Here is a 16,809-nt window from a genome sequence, read left to right as displayed (position 1 = left end):
TCGACAATTGACGGATAGAACGGAGATATACGGAAAGACCAAAATGTATATTCGGGTCCACAAGCGCTGGCCCATGTCACAGGGAGAGACAAAAAGACAGCTTGCGACCTCCGACGTTCAATTCACTATCATGGCCGAAAGTGTTCGGTCGGACGATACACGGAGGCTGTTGCCAAGCATACGCATGTTTTAGCACAGCCACGCTTCGAATCAGTCCCAGCCCAGAGCGGCCCAGTCATATCTCAATAATAAGTTTTGGAGACCATGTTGGTACTGCCCTGAGATGCACACACGAAATCCCACAGAGATTGAGCGTGTAATGGGGTGCCTATTTGCTGTTTTTCTGGCACTTGCCCTGCTAAGCATCATGCATGCCAGTGCATTAGAACTATTGAATCTCCTTGATAAACCAAGACAAAATCAAAATACTCCGCGAACTTGAGCGTAGACTTCTCATCGGGCTCATGTGTGAAATTACATGATCTGATGCCTAATAAACGACTCTACAGGATCCTGAGGGAGTCTAATGAAGAAAGCCTGTATTCCTATGCGCCCGTCACATTCGCATTCTCATCCTCGTCGACATCGTCAAATCCTAAAGAGCCCCTTTCAGCTCTCCTATTCAAGGCCTTTTCGTACATCTCTCTTGTAAACACCCATCCACCTCGCGAGCTCCTGACCCTACGAATGAGATCAGCGACCCACACCCTCTCTTTCTCATTTCTGTTGCAGTTTGCCCACCAAAGATCCATACTCCCCTTCAGCATATCTGTTGATAATTCCTTGTGTTCGCTCTGCTCGTTGAGGACGTGCAACACAAATCCCACGTTCAGGTGTTCCAGACCCATCTCGGAGAGGCATTTCAATATCCGGGATATCCGAAGGTTGTTATGAGAAGACTCTGAAAGAAGTTGAGAATCCTGATGCAACTAGTACTAAGGGAGATAAACTCACGAACGAGATTCTTGTACCGCCTCTCAAACGTCCCTGGTGGCAACACACGATCCAGCAGCCCTGTCTTCTCGTCCAATAACCTCATTCCGTAAAAGTCAAGCATAAGCTTATACGACCTTATGACGCGTTGTATGACCTCAGGGGAGGACCTCATTGTTTCCAGCTCGTGTCGTTGTAATGGCTGGGACTGGGAATTCATGCCATATTCCTGGATAGGGAACAGCCATTGGATGAAGCCGTGTTTGTATTCGAGCGTATCGTAAGCTCCTTGCCACCTGGGGTGTGCCAATACAGGGTTAGTCGCGATAAGCAAAGACGTGCGCGTGACAACGGCACCTTTCGTGCAGCTCATCGATGGTCAGTCTGTCGGGTCTGCACCTCAGTTTGTTCTGGTAGAAAAGGAGATTTTCTGATTGTGAAAAGTTGTTAGAATTCGAGGGATAATTTGAAAGAAATTCGAGCACGTCGCGTGGAACGTTCTGGTTCATGGGTGGCAAACGACGAGTCGCGATGGCGGTCGTGATGATCGATGCTAATGCCGGTGCCGCGGGCCGTGACTCGTGGTCAAGCCAGAATCGGCTTCTGCTTTGTGCTCAACAAAAATGGCTTCGAAGACATCCAGATGGCTTTTGCAATGTATCGATACTTGGTACCGGGTTCCTCGTGAACGTATTGACGCGCCAAGGCTTGGGGAACGTTTGATAAGTGGAGTCTGTAACAGATTTTTTCATTTATTCTGATGGGGACTTGAAATATAACCAATGAGAGAAAAGTGGGAAGAACTGTACAACCATACTGTAGAACTTCGGGGGTCCAAGTGTTCGTAGATACTTTAGATATCCGCGAACCTTGCTCAATTGCCAAGAGAAACTGAAGCCGACGCACTGCCGCAACTGCACTCACGCCGACTGGAGGTAAGGAACACATTCATTGCGCTTATAGAGTGGTTGTAAACATCCACGGTCCCACGACATTAAGTTTTGCATACAGAGGGTTCGATACTGCAGCATCCCAAAACAGAAAGAGCTAGTAAGATGGAACAGCACGGTGGTATTGGAAGTCGCTCCGTGAGATGTAAAGGCCATGCGACGACGGAAGTTCAGGATTACCCGGCGGAACGCGGTCGGAACACAAATTCAAAGGGACACAGCGACCGTCTTCGTCCTTGAAGAAACCGCGGACAAGACGGAACTATGACAAGTGTTCATCACCTGGACGAGAACAAAACATGTACCAATGCGGTTTCTTGTTTGTCTGACGCCACCCAAGTTATCGATCACAGTTGCATGCTACCCTGGAGGAGCCCTAGCTTGGGATATTCAAGCCATTCCCACCGATGCTCGAGCGGAGTCGAACTTGGCAATCTGACTTCGGATTGGGTGCGAAGGTTGTACAATGCAAGAATTCGAGTTTACATCAGGTTTTATCCCAAAAGACAGTGCTTGACTTCTTCGATCATGTCGGAACGAGTGACTCGCGCTGTAGAACTCTAAATTGTGAAGAGATTTGAACTTGAAGAAGTCGAATTAATGTGCTGTGTCCGATTTGCCTCCTCCGAGACGCGAGAAATAAGTAGCAACGCAATCAAAGAAGCTGATGACGCAGAGAAAAGATTCCGGCTATCACCCTGGTCAGCGTTTGAGAAGTCCTGGCAATATTGGAGATCTAAGTGGGCGATAAGTAAATGGCAATGCCGTTCGAAAGTGACAGAGAACGTTGCCTTTTATATACATCCGTTTGCACCTTGCCATTCTTTCTGCCACCATGTCCAATTCCAGAGCCGACATCCATTTCACCAGATACTCTACTTTCGCTGAGTCTAGATAATGTCAAACTGGTCCCAAGGACATCCCCGGTCTACGCATCTGGCTACATCTGGCTAGCGACCGTTTCCTCCATTGTCCCCTTCATGATCCGGGTGCTGTTTACTCTCTGGTGGTGTTCTGTCTTTCTTATCGGCATCTATGCCGGTGGTCTGCGCAAACCTGCGTAAATCCTCTCTTCCGCATTGAGAAATTGCGGGAAGCGAAGCTGACGGAGGTATGTTCATGATGGAGAGACTTGATACCCGCGCCAAAACGAATGCAGTCTGTGTATTCTGGGATCGGCTCTTCCAGGGCTTGTAGGCGATATCAGATACCGTCGGCCATGTGCTTTTCGTGGTGCCTCCAGCGGCCATGCAGTGATGCACGGCCACTCAGACTCATCACCTTATTTTAGAGAGGGTGATATACCCCAAAAGAGATGCACATAGAAGGCCTTGCCTACGTTCCAAATGCATCATATGCTGATAGGAATTACGCGCAGCTGTCAACTTGGAAATGTTATCACCTCCATCGGAATCATCGATAACGAATATGTGCATTACTGTATTCTGGGACTTGGTTGGCCCAAATACTGCGATCACGAGACCCACTGGATCTATATAATCAAATCTGATTTCCATCGCTTTTATAGCGCTCCCTCTTGACTCAGTAGCATCCACTACACCATGGTCGGTTTCCCCCACTTTCCTTCATAACTGCGCTGACTTGTTTCTCAAAGAGTCTATCAATTGTAACGCTCATTCCTGGAGACGGTAAGACGTATCCTAAACCAGGCGGTAAGTACTTGAGCAGGTTATGTTGAGCTACGATCTTACTTGTCGATCGCTACAGACACCGTCAGCATTCACTACATTGGCACGTTGACGGACGGATCCAAATTCGACTCGAGTCATGATCGGTGAGCTCTTGTAGAATTGCTCTGTAGTCAAGTGTTGATTGTGGGGCTGTAGCGGACATCCGTTCAGGGTGAAGATCGGGGTAGGCGTGGTCATTGCCGGTTGGGATGAAGGTCTGTGTCCATGTTTCCGTCTGGAGTTCATCGATATTGACCGCGTGGCGTTGCAGGTGTTCCGAAGATGTCACTAGGAGAAAAGGCTCTCCTCACTGCTCCCCCCGAATTTGTTTGTCTTTTCGATCTGCTGTTTCTCTCTCTGTCTCACATGGCAATCAGGCGTACGGGCCAGCAGGCGTGCCGCCAATAATACCACCAAATGCAACGCTGAAGTTTGAAATGGAGTTGTTGAAGATCGAGCCTGCGTGATCGTCTAATGGGTTTATATGGTGGTTGGAATATTGAAGGCATTATCTCCTGTGTTGTTTGTACTACTCGCATTTCTCGTGGCTGCTTTGATACATTTGTTTTTTGTTCCGAACGCTGTGACAATCTAGAACCATTGATAATCGTACGCAAGTGTCAGCAAGCAGCAGGCGACGGCTTATCACAATTTGCATCGTGCCCGGTGTCTAAGATAGCCCGACTATGATATCACTTTAATTTGCTTCCGTCGGAGGCATCTATAAGAGTATCTCCATGGGTTTTCATTTGTGCGCTACTTGGACTCACGAGCACACATAAGCCAAACTATGAGTATAATATGAACATTGTATACTTCGCTATCTTACAAAATTATAAGGATGTTTAGAACGTGTCCGCCTCAGGCTGGGTCCCAAGGACAACGAGAACTTGAAGGCTCCGACTCATGTTCATTTAGCCGGTCAAGTGCTTCAGTAACAAAACGCGATTGTTCTTGTAGCTCGAAACTTTCCGTCGGGCTAACTCTTCGCCGTAAGGAGAGTATTCTATAAACAGTTCTCAGTGAGGTTTATTAGTAAACGATAAGGACAAGACTTGCAGTCGGCATGCCTTTCATAGGATAATCAGGCCAGGACAAGTTCAGCATGAAACCAGTCGGACTTACTATTATATCTGACATTACAAGGGTCAAAGGAAGTGTTATTCCGGTCAACGAAGATCGACTGGAGCAAAAAGTGAATCCAAGTATTAGTAAGAAATGACACAACGCACCCGAAGAAAGACATAGCTGTGAAGAAATTTAAGGAAGAGATGACAAGAAACGCCGCAATACCTGGAGACAGATCATAAGTAAATAGAGGCAACCAGGTTCTACAGTCCGAAGTACCTTGCTTTAAGAATGCTCTTCCCAATGGTCCTTGAGCACTCCGCGTGCGTAGGCAATGCTGAAATGAGCGTTGGAATACAATTGACCACCGGAAGAGAATACGAAGGCGCGTACCACGATACAAAGTACCATCATCAATGTATCAAATCCGAAAGAGATCAGCTGCATTACATTGTGGTCAGTCATTTCAAGCGGCGGTCATTTAGACACTACCTCACCATAACAGTCTGGAATGCGCTTGTCAGCAGTAATATCGACAATATGGAAATGATATACGTACGCCGACCGGTGTTGCGAATAGCCCGCTGTCGTAGGAGGCTTCTGAATGTCGGTCGTTGCCAAAACAACTTGACCGGCTTCCGCTTATGGAGAATGTAAGGTCGACAACTGTAGATGCAGTTAGTACGTAGTCCCGAGCAGGTCAATTCTAACTCACGAATGAATTGAGTGAAAAACATCCAGATATCTGCGCCCGCCAATCCAATCCAGCATGTACATAAGAGTATCAAGATGCACAGGTACTGGCCGCTGAAGGCATAAGATCGTATCAGGATCACCGCTTTGATAGAAGTCAAGAAATGGGTAAAGCAGCGTATGGACTACTCAAAATTACCTTGAGCTGATAATTGCTTCCGGAGTATACGCATAAGCTTGTGATTGAAAAGAGACAATGCACACGTACAAAAACTGAGCAAAATCCGTATAACGGGCATATTAGCTTTTCACAAAGTTCTTTGCTATGCGACGGGATCCATGCCCACAGATAGAACGGATAGAACAAGAGCGGAAAGTATCGACATATCGTGAATAGTATTCTCATCGAGTTCCACGAGGATGACCATATCTGCCTGAGATGTCAGAATGATGTTCTCGCCATTGAGTGGTATCACGACGTACTAGTTCGACTTCGTCTCTCCAGCATATCAGCCATTCATAGACCTGGAGAACGTATACGGCTATAAGCGTTGGTGGATATGAGTAGAGGAACACGTTCCCAGATCAGATATACGAGCCCACGATCACACGTCGCCCGCTGATAGAGAGAAGAAAACAAACTCAGTGCATCGTCGTACTGAGAAAAATCGATCTGACATACACTTGAACAGCGTTTAGGACCGTGAGCACTTCCTCGTACGTGAACGGGGTTGGCCCGTTAGGCATTCTGAAAGAGAAGTTTGGAAGAAGGGGAAGTTGAGGTGAAACCGTCGGAAGGGGAAGCCCTAGTACATAAACAATTGCAGGAGGAGATGGAGGCAGCTCGGATGAAGATCCTCATAGCCCGCTCTTGTTAGGCCGGCGTGTGGGTTGAGATTTGAATCTCAACATGAGCATTATCAGGCGCAGCGCAGGGTCGTGAAGATCGCCTTGACTTGAAACAGTGAGTACGGGTCCGGAGGCCGCACTTCGACATGTAAACGACCAATGGAAACAGGGTGAAGTATGATGCATGATGGCAGAGAACCGTTCAAGTAACCAAGACTTCCAATGAGGGTAAATCCCGAAATGATGGGAAACCTAGAAACCCCACGGCACTGATTTACTTCTGATTGTGGTCCAGAATATCTCAGGCTCAATGGAAAATGAGTTGGTTAATTTATCAAAAAGAAAAAAAAACCAACAGATAGCCATTTCATTTCACTGAAAAAAAAGACGAGAAAATGCGAACCGAAGCTAGAAGGAGGATACTGCAGGTCATCATATTTTATGGAGCCGGCTCACTTGACCTATAGCGTCGCTACGCTTAAGGGCTCCTGTGCGACGTCAAATATCTCCATTCGGGCTTGTTTCGGGGCAATTCAGTGAACTTTCCTTGACCTTCCACACAGAGATCACTCCGTAGGATTCGCGATCATCCCGCATAGTCGGCGTTCTCATATCTAGGGAAATTGCCCCATTGATTGGCAGGGGAGCTTGATGCTCCCCTTCATCGTATGTACCGCCGACGTTGCAGCGCTAATACACGGAGGTCCAGAGCTCTTTGTGTGGCGTTCCGTCTCTGTTTGATCACGAAATAGGCTTTAACTAAGTCGCACGGAAAGAGCAAGCCCCGCGTTTATGCGTTCCTAAGCACATGTACAGGTGTCCCAACTGACGCGTCAATGACCTACGAAATTGGTTTCGGAACAGTGAGCCTGGGCCATTATTCACAGTTAAAATCGGAAACTCGCCATCCCGAATAGACCTTATAGTCTTCATTTGCACCTCATGCATAGCATGCATTTCTTGCAGAACAGCTTCGATGTCCCCCTTACCTGATACACGTCAACACGGGTGCTATGTGTGGTAGAAAGAAAGAAAAAGAATACACACGTAGAACCTCTTGATTTCTACGTTCGTCTCGGACCTCCCCGACGAGCCTCGAAACGGTGACCAAAGTTTCTTTCAATTCCTTCGCCTTCTCATCTCTATCTTTGGCGTGCTGACTACTTTCTTCCTTACGGGAATCCATAAACTTTGCATGGTCTTTGCATTGTTGTATATGTCCCGAGAGCAAATCTTCACACTCTTTGAGTCGTTTGTGGAAGGCCGCAAACTCGGCATTAGCTGATTGTGTCGACTCTGCGGTCATGGCGAAGTTGACAAGGTTGCGGTGGAGTGTCAAGATGGATCACACGTTATGCAAAAAACGCCGGGATTGATCTAATCGATACAGTGACTCAGTAGATAAAAAAGTGGTGCGCGAATAATATTACGGAATTATAACCTCATCCATGTCCTCATCATCATCGTCCTCGTCATCGTCCACAGGCATGGCAGTGTCCGATGGCGGGGGAAGATGCTGGCCTGTATCCACGCCACTATCACCCTGATGTGATTCTTGTGTGTACTCCGCGAGTTGAGCGGCCAATAAGGCTAACTGTGCCTGTAACTGAGCACGAATACCTGCTTCCCACTCCCTGTCATCATCGTCTTCGTCATTTATTGTCATCGCTTGATCTGCAGGCGCAGCTGCCGATGTGACTGGCGTTGTAGTATCTTGTGACTTCTTTGATAGAGTTAATAAGCCTTCACCAAAGTTAATCGTTTTGAGGATATGCTGCGCGGCTGCATAGGCATCGCCGATGTCTCCTGCTGAAGCATCCACGGTCGATGCTGCTGCGACACCATTGGCCACAGGCGGAGTGAACGGCGCAGGATATCCTGCCGGGTACGGCGTTCGCTGTGGTATGGCGGCACCTTTTGTACCATTTTTAATAAGAGGTGCATGAGTGAATGGTGATGAACGCGGTTGACTTGAGGAATTTGCAGCAGGAGCGCTGTTGACTGTTTGCGGACGACGCGTAGGACGACGAGAAATGGTCTACATTGACAACTGAATGTAAGTGACGGTAGGCTCTAGAAAATTATAAGAGGAACACACATTATTGCCCTTGTACTCAGGATTGAGTCGGTACTTTCCGCTGCTGCTTTTCTCAAACCTACCCCTTCGATAGGCTTTCTGCAACGCCTGGCTTGCGGAAGGTCGAAAGTTGGCCTGGACCGGATAATGTGCAGCCATCCATGCATACACGTCCTTTGGGGCAATACCGTCAGGATCGTTTGCATCAACGAGAGCTTCCACAATCATGTCCTCGTAACTTGGAAGATTATCTTCCGATGTTGGCTGGGTGGGTTCGGACGACGGTGGTGGGGGGGTATTTTGGTATGATGTATGGGAGAATGCAGCGGCCACTGGGGGTGGATGGTAAGGACTGGGTACCTGTGCAGGTGGCGGCGGAGGATAGGGAAGATGAGGATATGGCCAAGCGTGTTGTGGGTAGTAAGACGCGTGAGGGTAGGCGTGATAACCATACGGTTGATGCGGATATGCTGTTGGTCGTACTGTCGGTGTTGGCACGACTGTTGCAGCCGGTTTGGGGCTTGGCGACACTGCCGACGTTACTGCTGTCGTTGTCGTTGCCGGTTTTGATACCGGTACCGGTGTCGGCGATCCTTGCTTTTCGGGCGGTTTTGATTCCTCTGTAGAAGGAGATTCATCTTCTGACTTTTCTTCGGGTTCTTGCTGCTCTTTCTCTGGTAATTCTTCATCTTCTGTAGGCACTAAAGAGTCCATCAGTGGTGGATCATCTTTCTTTGCGTCGCTCTCAGGTGTCCCATTTGATGACGGTCGACCTTCTATCGTTGCAATAGCAGCATTAATGTCAGCCGGCCATACTGAGCTCTTGACATAGAGAGGGACGTGGAATTCAAGGGTTAAACATATTTCGATTATTTGCTGGGGAGGTAGGAGAGCCAAGTAACGTCGTTTGATGTCATGGTCCGCAGCTGGAAGTCGCGAAGGTCAAACAAGATCATTACAATAGACATTCTTATCTACCTGGCGGATGAGGAAGAGAAGGAAAGAAAGAAACTGCAGCGGTCGCCTGCATCCTTCCGGGGAGCTGCACAGTTTTTCAGAACAAGGTTCAGATTTGGACTCCGCCCTGGCGGCTGAACTTGAATACCGGCAATTCCCGTCACTGCTTCACGGCACCGATAAAACCGATGTATGTATTTTTGCACACGAACACCTTAGCACGCCGGCAATTCTGTTTCCCTTCTGTCGCAGAAAGAGAAGTCCCAAAGAGAAGTCTTGGGAAAATCTCTTATCCTTGGCTACACCATGTGTGACGGGACCGACAGATTGTCGTACTCTGCGATGGTGATCATCTGCGAGGCCCGCGAGCAGATAATATAAAAGCATCTGAGAGAAAAGATATCGAAAAAGGTTTTGGACCATACAGGAACTGGCGTTGCTTTCGCCATTCCTGTTCCCTCGGCTTCTTTGCAGAACCTTTGAACCCTTACTGAGACGTTTAACTTTCCTTAAGGTAAACACAGGGAAAGGCAGACAACCTCCGAAGAAAATATTAATCTAACGTAAGACCGGCAGCACCGAGAAATTCGGGGCCCAAGGACAGTGTTGGAATCAGACTTGCCTATCAGGACACGGGTGACTGGACGCATGAGAATCCGGAGGACCGAAATACACTGAGTATGCTCCGTTGAATAGATGCATGCAATTTATACATACGAGACCGCAAGTCCACGGAGTGCATGCTTACGACATGACAGAGGTAATTGAACAATTTTGACAGGATGATCATCGTAGGCAGTTCAACTGGGTGCGAGATTATTGGTTTTGCAAAATCGAGCAAAATTCTCGTTCAATATTGGTCAGTATGTCTGATTTGACAATTGAAGGAAACCAGGGTATGTCTTGGTATCCCAATATTCGTCGCGAGGTAGGTTTATTACAGTAGTGATCTGAGTCTCCAACGATTCTTGCTATGTATATAAAGAGACCGGTTGAATCAGCTGGTCATACGACATCTATATGTTGGAGCTTCAGAAGCACAATCCTTGTTCTCCGTTAGGTGATTGATCCAGGGAAAATCGCCTTGAAAATGAGTGCAGCCTCATCTGGGAGTTTCCTGTTCACTGAGGGAGTACGCTCTGTATAGGCCGGCAGCCACAACAAAAAGTTAAATATTGACCGGTGATGGCGGGCATTGCAGCTTGAATTTCCAAATTTGAAATTTGTGGAAGGTGCATCTAAATTTGGAAATGTTATGGCAAGTTGAATTCTGGAGGTCCCGTTAGACCGCCGGGGGAGTTCATTTCTAATAGCTTCCCATCTTGTGGTCATACTGCCACCTGCCACTCTCGCTCCTGCACCCAGTACCGTCCTTACCCGCTGTTTTTCTTTTTTCCTTCGTTCGTTCGTCTGGGATTATCAGCGACTTCATTTTGTATCTCGTATTCTCTTCTGCTCCATTTCAACCGCATCATAATTCTCGCGGTGTGCAAATCTCGGCTGGCCTATTTCACTCGCCATTTTCCGACCTCTTTCTCGATAGTGAGACTAGTATCACTGCGTTGCTGCGCCCAGCTATACACTTCCTACCACCCCTGATCAATCAACCGACCAGTGTCAACCGTGCATTTTGCACCGTGCGCACTACCTATATCTCTCGCCTTACAGAGCGACTCTAGGATCGTATTTCATCGATTCATTATCTATCGCCTTACAGGTCCCGGTATGTTTTGTTTAGTTCTGGTCCTTGTCGGCGTGTGCAACCTGACCACCCTGATTTTACCATATATTATTTCAGGAACTACCCCGTTGGATCTCTATCATTCATTTTCCCAACAACATGTCCAAATTTCAGTCTCACCTTCGGATAGACACGTCCGTTTCATCTGTAGCAGGGCCCTCTTCCGGTTCGCGAAACCAGTCAAATTCTCAGCCAATGCCGTCTCCTCTCGGTTCCAGCTTCGGGAACAGAGCGCGTACTAGCTCGAATGCATCATCATCATCCACCCTGTCTCTGGTTTCACCGACATCTTCCTCCACGAGTGCTTCCTCATCATCCCTTTCCGTCTCAGAGGTTACGTACGCTCCCCACGACTCCCCTTTACGTTCTGCGAGTCTTGACCTGGATGAAACGTTGGGTCCCATGTCGGATTATGTCCTCGCCATGCATGACTACACTCCCCAACACCAAAACGCGACTTGTCTCTCGTTCAGGGCTGGACAAGTTATACACGTTCTTAATCGCGACGTTAGTGGATGGTGGGACGGGGAGTTAGAAGGAAGGCGGGGATGGTTTCCCAGCAACTACGTCAACTCAAGTGCAGACGAAGACGAGGAAGAGGAAGATGCGACGGAAATTCCGGTGGTGAGCGTGCACCTCGCTACATGATCACGGCGCTGATCCTTCTCATATAGCGCCCGCGAACCCACATTCACACTAAATCGACCACTTCTGCCAAATCTTGGTCGCCCTCTACCCTGCAGCATCCACATTCCCTACAAGAGACCTTAGGGCCAGACATCGATTCATACTGTCCCCCATTGATGGTTCCTTTACTTCATGGATTGTCTCTTCTTCAAAACGCTGTTCGCGCCAACCGCGTTAATCATTTTCAACCTTCCACAGCGTGCATCATTTCATGTGTGCGCTCCATACTTTCTGCCACGGACACCCTAAGCCGTGACAGTCCCATCCTACAGCAGTTCCCTGTCTTAGCTCAGGAACGCCGAGGTATTCTCGCAGTTCTTGCGTCCCTTGTTGCGCAAGCAAAGCGGGCTTCCGAAGGATACGTACACGACGAGACGCACGAATTCGAAGTTGATGCAATGCTGCGATTAGGTGGACAGGTATTCGCCCATGTCCGGAGATTCCTTGCCGTCGCCGTACAGTGTGGAGTGGAGCTTCCGGAGCGTCGGCATTCGCCCAGTTCATCTTCTGGATCGGTAGACGTAGAAGGACAACCGTGGAATTACCGAAATGTGCCGTACAATGCTTACGACGGTAACGAACCACATCGAATTTCTCCAACATCTCATGCATATCCACGCGATGCTCCCGTATCTCCAACTCACTCTCTTCGTGCGAAGAGTATGAGTGAGCTGCGCAGTCGGCCAAATCTCGACCATTCCGATTATCCTATTCCTGTACTACCCAGTCGGTCACTGGACTCTGAATCGCGGGAGGAGAATCCACCAATAATACCACCGCGCCCCCTTCGTAGACACAGGCCTGCCATCAGCTCATCTTCGTCGTCGTCGTATTCGTCCTTGGAATCATCTGCCACTCCTCCGCTTCCCCCTTTTCCCTCTGGTCCTTGCACAACATCACAAGTCATGGAAGCCTTGCGATCTACGCATGACCACTATCTCTCCACTATCGCTGCTTTCATTGGTCATGCACATTCATATTCCCGCTCGTCGCACGCTTCAAGTACGGGACATATGTATGATCTCGTACGAGAAATAGTGGAGATGGTATGTAAACTCCTGACGATTGTCGAGGCCGTTCTATCGCACCCCGACGCTCCTAATAACAGGATCGTTCAACTTAAATCTGCAAAGGATGGACTATATCGTGTCACGAGCTCTTTGGCGGAGTCTGTTCGACTGTTGAATATGCCGCTACCTTCCTCAATGACCGACGAGGAGGAGAAGCGAACCCTTTTGCGCTCTGCAACGGGAGCATTGAAAGCCGGCGCAGATTGTGTATCAACTGTCAAAATATGTCTTAGTCGGTCGTTGGGTGAAAGGCCGTTTATTCTTCAAGTGCCGACGCTGGAAGCGCCTGTCCCTCAGTTATTCAAGCCGGGCGAATCCAGTGGACACGAGGTCTCGAAGTCAATTAGCATGATTGAGTTGAATGGACACCAAATGGATGATGATGATGACCGCCCATTACAGAATAGCCTGTTAGGAGACGAGTCTTCAGGATCCGAGAGTAGCAGTGCCATATCGAAGTCGTCTTCGGACTTCTCAGGGGTTACAAATCTGACGACGCCCGACGGTTCTAAATGTCTATCTCCTATTATCGTTTCTCAGTCACCATCGAACACGACCTTGGTTCACCATCGTCATTTATCAAGACAGATGAAGATGGAACGACATGGGAGGGTAGTGTGCACACTTTGCCTCGCCGATCGGTGGAAGACAAGATGATCAATGGTGATTTGCCTGTCCTACCATCGGAAGCGTTTCAGCAAACTCCGGAATTCCCTCCTAGTCCTATTGGATGGTTGCTCAGTCATGACTATGCCATTGACGACGTCGCATACAATGGCGACGGTCATTTAGTTGGTGCAACTCTTGACGTTTTAGTCGAGAAGATGACACCTCACGACAGCATCGTTGACGCTGCATTTTCCGCCGTCTTCTTCCTTACTTTCCGACTGTTCTGCACGCCCGTTGAACTTACACAAGCTCTGATCAAACGATATATGCTCCAACCACCCAATGGCATATCCGAGCAAGACTTGCAGCTTTGGCATCAGCGCAAAATCCTGCCCATTCGGATGCGCGTGTCAAATTTTATCAAGAGTTGGGTAGAATTATACTGGCGTACTGGCACAGATGATTCAGCGATTCCGGAGCTTGTACCGTTCGTCTCGGCGACACTACGCAGCACCTTCCAGAAGCCAGCTGAACGTATCTTGGAGCTCTTGGACGTTCGTTCGACCACTAAGGGTCTGACCATAAGTCCAAAGGGGGGTGACCGCGTGCGTGACCCGGGAATGTCGATAAATCCTCCGACCATTGTCCCAGCGTCTGAAATCCCACGGCCTACCATGACGAAGGCTCTTCTGGCGGCTCTTCGTGCGAAGAACTTTACGTCGATATCTATTACTGATTTCCATCCACTAGAACTTGCGCGACAGCTCACGATTATGGAGTGCAATCTGTATTGTGCCATTCAGCCCGAGGAAATACTCGAGAGTGGACAGGAGGGCGCTAAGCATCCTGTCAATGTGAGGGCACTGACTTCTCTCAGCACGGTCATTACGGGATGGGTGGCCGAGAGCATTTTGAACGAACATGATATCAAGAAGCGGACCGCTCTCGTCAAGTTCTTCATCAAAGTAGCCGATGTGAATTACCTTTCAATTTTCCTGTTCTGGTCCTTGACGATCACATCACAGCGCTGTAGTTCACTTCACAATTACAGCACACCTCGCTCAATGTTGGCCGCGTTGGACTCATCAACAATATCTAGACTGCGTCAAACATGGATGGTCTGTTTCTGTTCTCTAACCAAACGATCTGATGTTCACGTCGTCACTATACAGGGCCTGCCTCAAAAGAATAGACTTCAGTTAGAAGCTATGCGTCGTCTGGCCGACCATGGACGCAACTACCACGAATATCGGACGAAGCTACGGAATACCGCGCCACCTGCTGTGCCTTTTCTTGGTGCGCTTGACTTGTCATATCATCATGTTTCTCCCGCTTAACGAGATTTTGCTAAGGTTTGTACTTGACTGATGTGACCTTCTGTCGTGAAGGGAATCCATCACATCGCGTATCCCCGTTGAACGCCGATAAAAAGCTTCTTAATTTCAATAAGTATCATAAACTGGCTAGAATTGTGCAAGGTTTGACTTTACTTTCATGCGGTCAAGTATCTTAATGACCTCTTTCTTTCCCAGATATGCAACGGTTCCAATCACCATATAATCTCAAGGCCATACCGGAGGTCCAGGCATATCTTAATTATGTCTTTGAGAATTCACGGCATCATGGAGACTTGCAGGATCTGTATCGTCGGAGGTGTGTCCCTTTTTTTTATCTTGTTGCGCGAGTTGATACTTATTTCAATGCTAGTTTGCTGGTCGAACCAAAAGAACCGGCAGATACGCTCCCGTCTGGGGATTTACGCCATCTTTTTAATTGGCGGTCTCAGCCCCCGTCGAAAGTTCTCACACAGCCGACCCTCGTCACATCTTAATAGTACATTGTTATTGTTGTTTTGTCTTGGTTTATTTTTTCCCTTTCACTGTATGCAGGCTTTTCGTTCTGTTATCATCCATATGTTTTACTAGGTATATCACATCCATCGCATTTAACTGACATTTTATTATTGATATATTCTTTTCCCGTCATGTTTGTAATGGGTGAAGTCAGATTTTTTCTACCTACTCTACGGGAGTAGGATATCTTCTGCGTACCTCTCAGCTTCAAAGCTTTACTCGTTTCAACCGGTGTCTGCGAGTTTCAGATTCGAAACTTTTAATAGCGTGGATCAGCGTGGATCGGGCGTGACTCTGCTCAGGAAAACTTACAAAAATGGGCTTTATCTTCAGTCCGGATATTCCTTCATTTCTGTAAATATAAACTTTCATTTAGGTTGTTTGATTGATGTGCCCATCAAGAACCCACAGATGCCCGTGCTTGCCTTAGGAGACCGAAACTCATACTATTCACCTCCAGGCCGTCACAATTTTGCCCACGATGCCGGGTTATAAATGTATCTGCCAGCATCCATGGCTTCAATCTTCAAAAACTTGGGGCCACTGCTGTCACGAGGCGTAGCTGTTGCGCGATGAAATCTGACTTCACTCCCATACACGGTGGTGTCGGTGTCGTTATGCAATGCTTTCAGAGATATAGATCTTAACCGAATTGGTTCCCCGTTGGCAACTATACTGCTGAGAGTCTTGCTCAGCAATCGTAAAACCGTTTTCGTATGCCCTTATAAAGGATCCTTTGACGCCTATTGGCTTCATGGGGCTGCCACCGCCATTTTCTAAATGGTGATTAAACAGAAAGTTCGCCAGCCTCATCGTCTAATAAATCAGGGACCGTGAGCGTCGTCTTCCTGGTGATTCTTCCCCCTCGGCCCCCTCCCAGTGAACCTCGCAAAGGCCCTTTGTGTTCTCCCAGCCTCTCATGAGCGACGTCCCAGTATAATTATTAAGCTTAAGCACGGGGATGTTCATTCTTTTGGCGATATCTGTTGTCTGCGCAACTGCACACACAGTCGACACGTTTATGGTGACAAAAATGTCGCTATGGGTCATAGACGACCTCGCGGCCGGAAAACTGGATAGAGTACCTCCGTGTGGCAGCGCTAGCAAAAATGAGAGAATCGGTGGCAGATCGTGTCCGAGCCTTTAAGTATGCGATGCTGTTCTTTTAGGGCGTTCTATTATTCTTGACACCGATAACAGCTTTCTGAACAATGTGCAGATTAAGATTCTTTACAGAAATAGTGCTATCTTGCTCCGTACTATCAACCTTGAAGCTTGAAGGACTGATCCGGTCAATATGAACGTCAGAAAAGACAAAGACATTCCTCCCGGGAGGTAGGATACTTTCTGATAACGTCTTATTGAGTAGACACACCGACTAAAGGTTGCGGTCGACAACTTCAGCAATTTGAGGATCCGGATATTTTTCGCACATCAAACCAACCTACTTTACCTGACACTTCCCCTTCACTTATCCAGTACGGTTTGTCATGATTGTGGCTGACTTGGAACGCTCGTTCCAGAAACACAACTCCGTATACCCATCCGGTTTCTTGTTGCTGTTCTTGATCCGCCGAGGTAGAGAGGCGCCGAATGTCGAAAGTCAGATTCAAGCGTGTTCCAGAATATCC

General features: G+C 48.0%; 5 protein-coding genes across 5 annotated transcripts; 2 read left to right on the top strand and 3 right to left on the bottom strand.

Annotated features, from left to right (window-relative positions):
- Positions 1–545: 545 nt before the first annotated feature.
- Positions 546–1,442, bottom strand: EV420DRAFT_1618302 (opioid growth factor receptor conserved region-domain-containing protein; the record flags this gene model as incomplete). The annotated part of the gene is made up of 3 exons (XM_060475323.1): positions 546–901; positions 955–1,229; positions 1,291–1,442. The coding sequence occupies 3 exons, from the start codon at positions 1,440–1,442 to the stop codon at positions 546–548; spliced, it is 783 nt and encodes a 260-aa protein (XP_060335553.1).
- Positions 1,443–3,416: 1,974 nt separating this feature from the next.
- Positions 3,417–4,207, top strand: EV420DRAFT_1516358 (peptidyl-prolyl cis-trans isomerase). The gene is made up of 6 exons (XM_060471939.1): positions 3,417–3,448; positions 3,499–3,556; positions 3,612–3,678; positions 3,731–3,789; positions 3,846–3,901; positions 3,952–4,207. Exons 1-6 carry the CDS (start codon positions 3,446–3,448, stop codon positions 4,039–4,041), a joined length of 333 nt encoding a protein of 110 aa, XP_060335552.1. The 5' UTR covers positions 3,417–3,445; the 3' UTR covers positions 4,042–4,207.
- A 221-nt stretch (positions 4,208–4,428) lies between these two features.
- Positions 4,429–6,574, bottom strand: EV420DRAFT_1042849 (uncharacterized protein). The gene is made up of 14 exons (XM_060465496.1): positions 6,541–6,574; positions 6,018–6,490; positions 5,935–5,954; positions 5,819–5,877; positions 5,604–5,765; positions 5,535–5,550; positions 5,358–5,480; positions 5,202–5,308; positions 5,140–5,148; positions 5,036–5,083; positions 4,922–4,979; positions 4,807–4,867; positions 4,700–4,757; positions 4,429–4,644 (listed from the first exon to the last, which is right to left on the bottom strand). The coding sequence occupies exons 2-14, from the start codon at positions 6,080–6,082 to the stop codon at positions 4,594–4,596; spliced, it is 837 nt and encodes a 278-aa protein (XP_060335551.1). The 5' UTR covers positions 6,083–6,490; positions 6,541–6,574; the 3' UTR covers positions 4,429–4,593.
- A 604-nt stretch (positions 6,575–7,178) lies between these two features.
- Positions 7,179–9,291, bottom strand: EV420DRAFT_1725081 (uncharacterized protein; the record flags this gene model as incomplete). Its single annotated transcript, XM_060479816.1, has 3 exons — positions 7,179–8,222; positions 8,283–9,187; positions 9,240–9,291. The coding sequence occupies 3 exons, from the start codon at positions 9,289–9,291 to the stop codon at positions 7,611–7,613; spliced, it is 1,569 nt and encodes a 522-aa protein (XP_060335550.1). The 3' UTR covers positions 7,179–7,610.
- A 1,767-nt stretch (positions 9,292–11,058) lies between these two features.
- On the top strand, positions 11,059–15,156 carry EV420DRAFT_1637988 (ras guanine nucleotide exchange factor domain-containing protein; the record flags this gene model as incomplete). Its single annotated transcript, XM_060476781.1, has 7 exons — positions 11,059–11,583; positions 11,634–13,221; positions 13,257–14,443; positions 14,498–14,621; positions 14,678–14,803; positions 14,858–14,978; positions 15,033–15,156. The coding sequence occupies 7 exons, from the start codon at positions 11,059–11,061 to the stop codon at positions 15,154–15,156; spliced, it is 3,795 nt and encodes a 1,264-aa protein (XP_060335549.1).
- Positions 15,157–16,809: the final 1,653 nt, after the last annotated feature.

The sequence above is a fragment of the Desarmillaria tabescens genome, assembly GCF_030435595.1.
Source record: "Desarmillaria tabescens strain CCBAS 213 chromosome Unknown EV420scaffold_6, whole genome shotgun sequence".
NCBI classification, from domain to species: Eukaryota; Fungi; Basidiomycota; class Agaricomycetes; order Agaricales; family Physalacriaceae; genus Desarmillaria; species Desarmillaria tabescens.
Note: the sequence above shows the minus strand (reverse complement) of the source record. Positions and strands in the feature narration are given on the sequence as shown.

Excerpts from the sequence above, each read along its gene's own strand:
- EV420DRAFT_1042849 (XM_060465496.1), bottom strand. The coding sequence starts at position 6,082 with ATGCCTAACGGGCCAACCCCGTTCACGTACGAGGAAGTGCTCACGGTC. Across the intron at positions 5,955-6,017 it reads GTCCTAAACGCTGTTCAAGT|CGGGCGACGTGTGATCGTGG; the intron begins GTATGTCAGATC and ends TCTCTCTATCAG. Across the intron at positions 4,980-5,035 it reads TGATGGTACTTTGTATCGTG|CATTGCCTACGCACGCGGAG; the intron begins GTACGCGCCTTC and ends CGCTCATTTCAG.
- EV420DRAFT_1516358 (XM_060471939.1), top strand. Across the intron at positions 3,557-3,611 it reads GACGTATCCTAAACCAGGCG|ACACCGTCAGCATTCACTAC; the intron begins GTAAGTACTTGA and ends CGATCGCTACAG. Across the intron at positions 3,902-3,951 it reads TCACTGCTCCCCCCGAATTT|GCGTACGGGCCAGCAGGCGT; the intron begins GTTTGTCTTTTC and ends CATGGCAATCAG.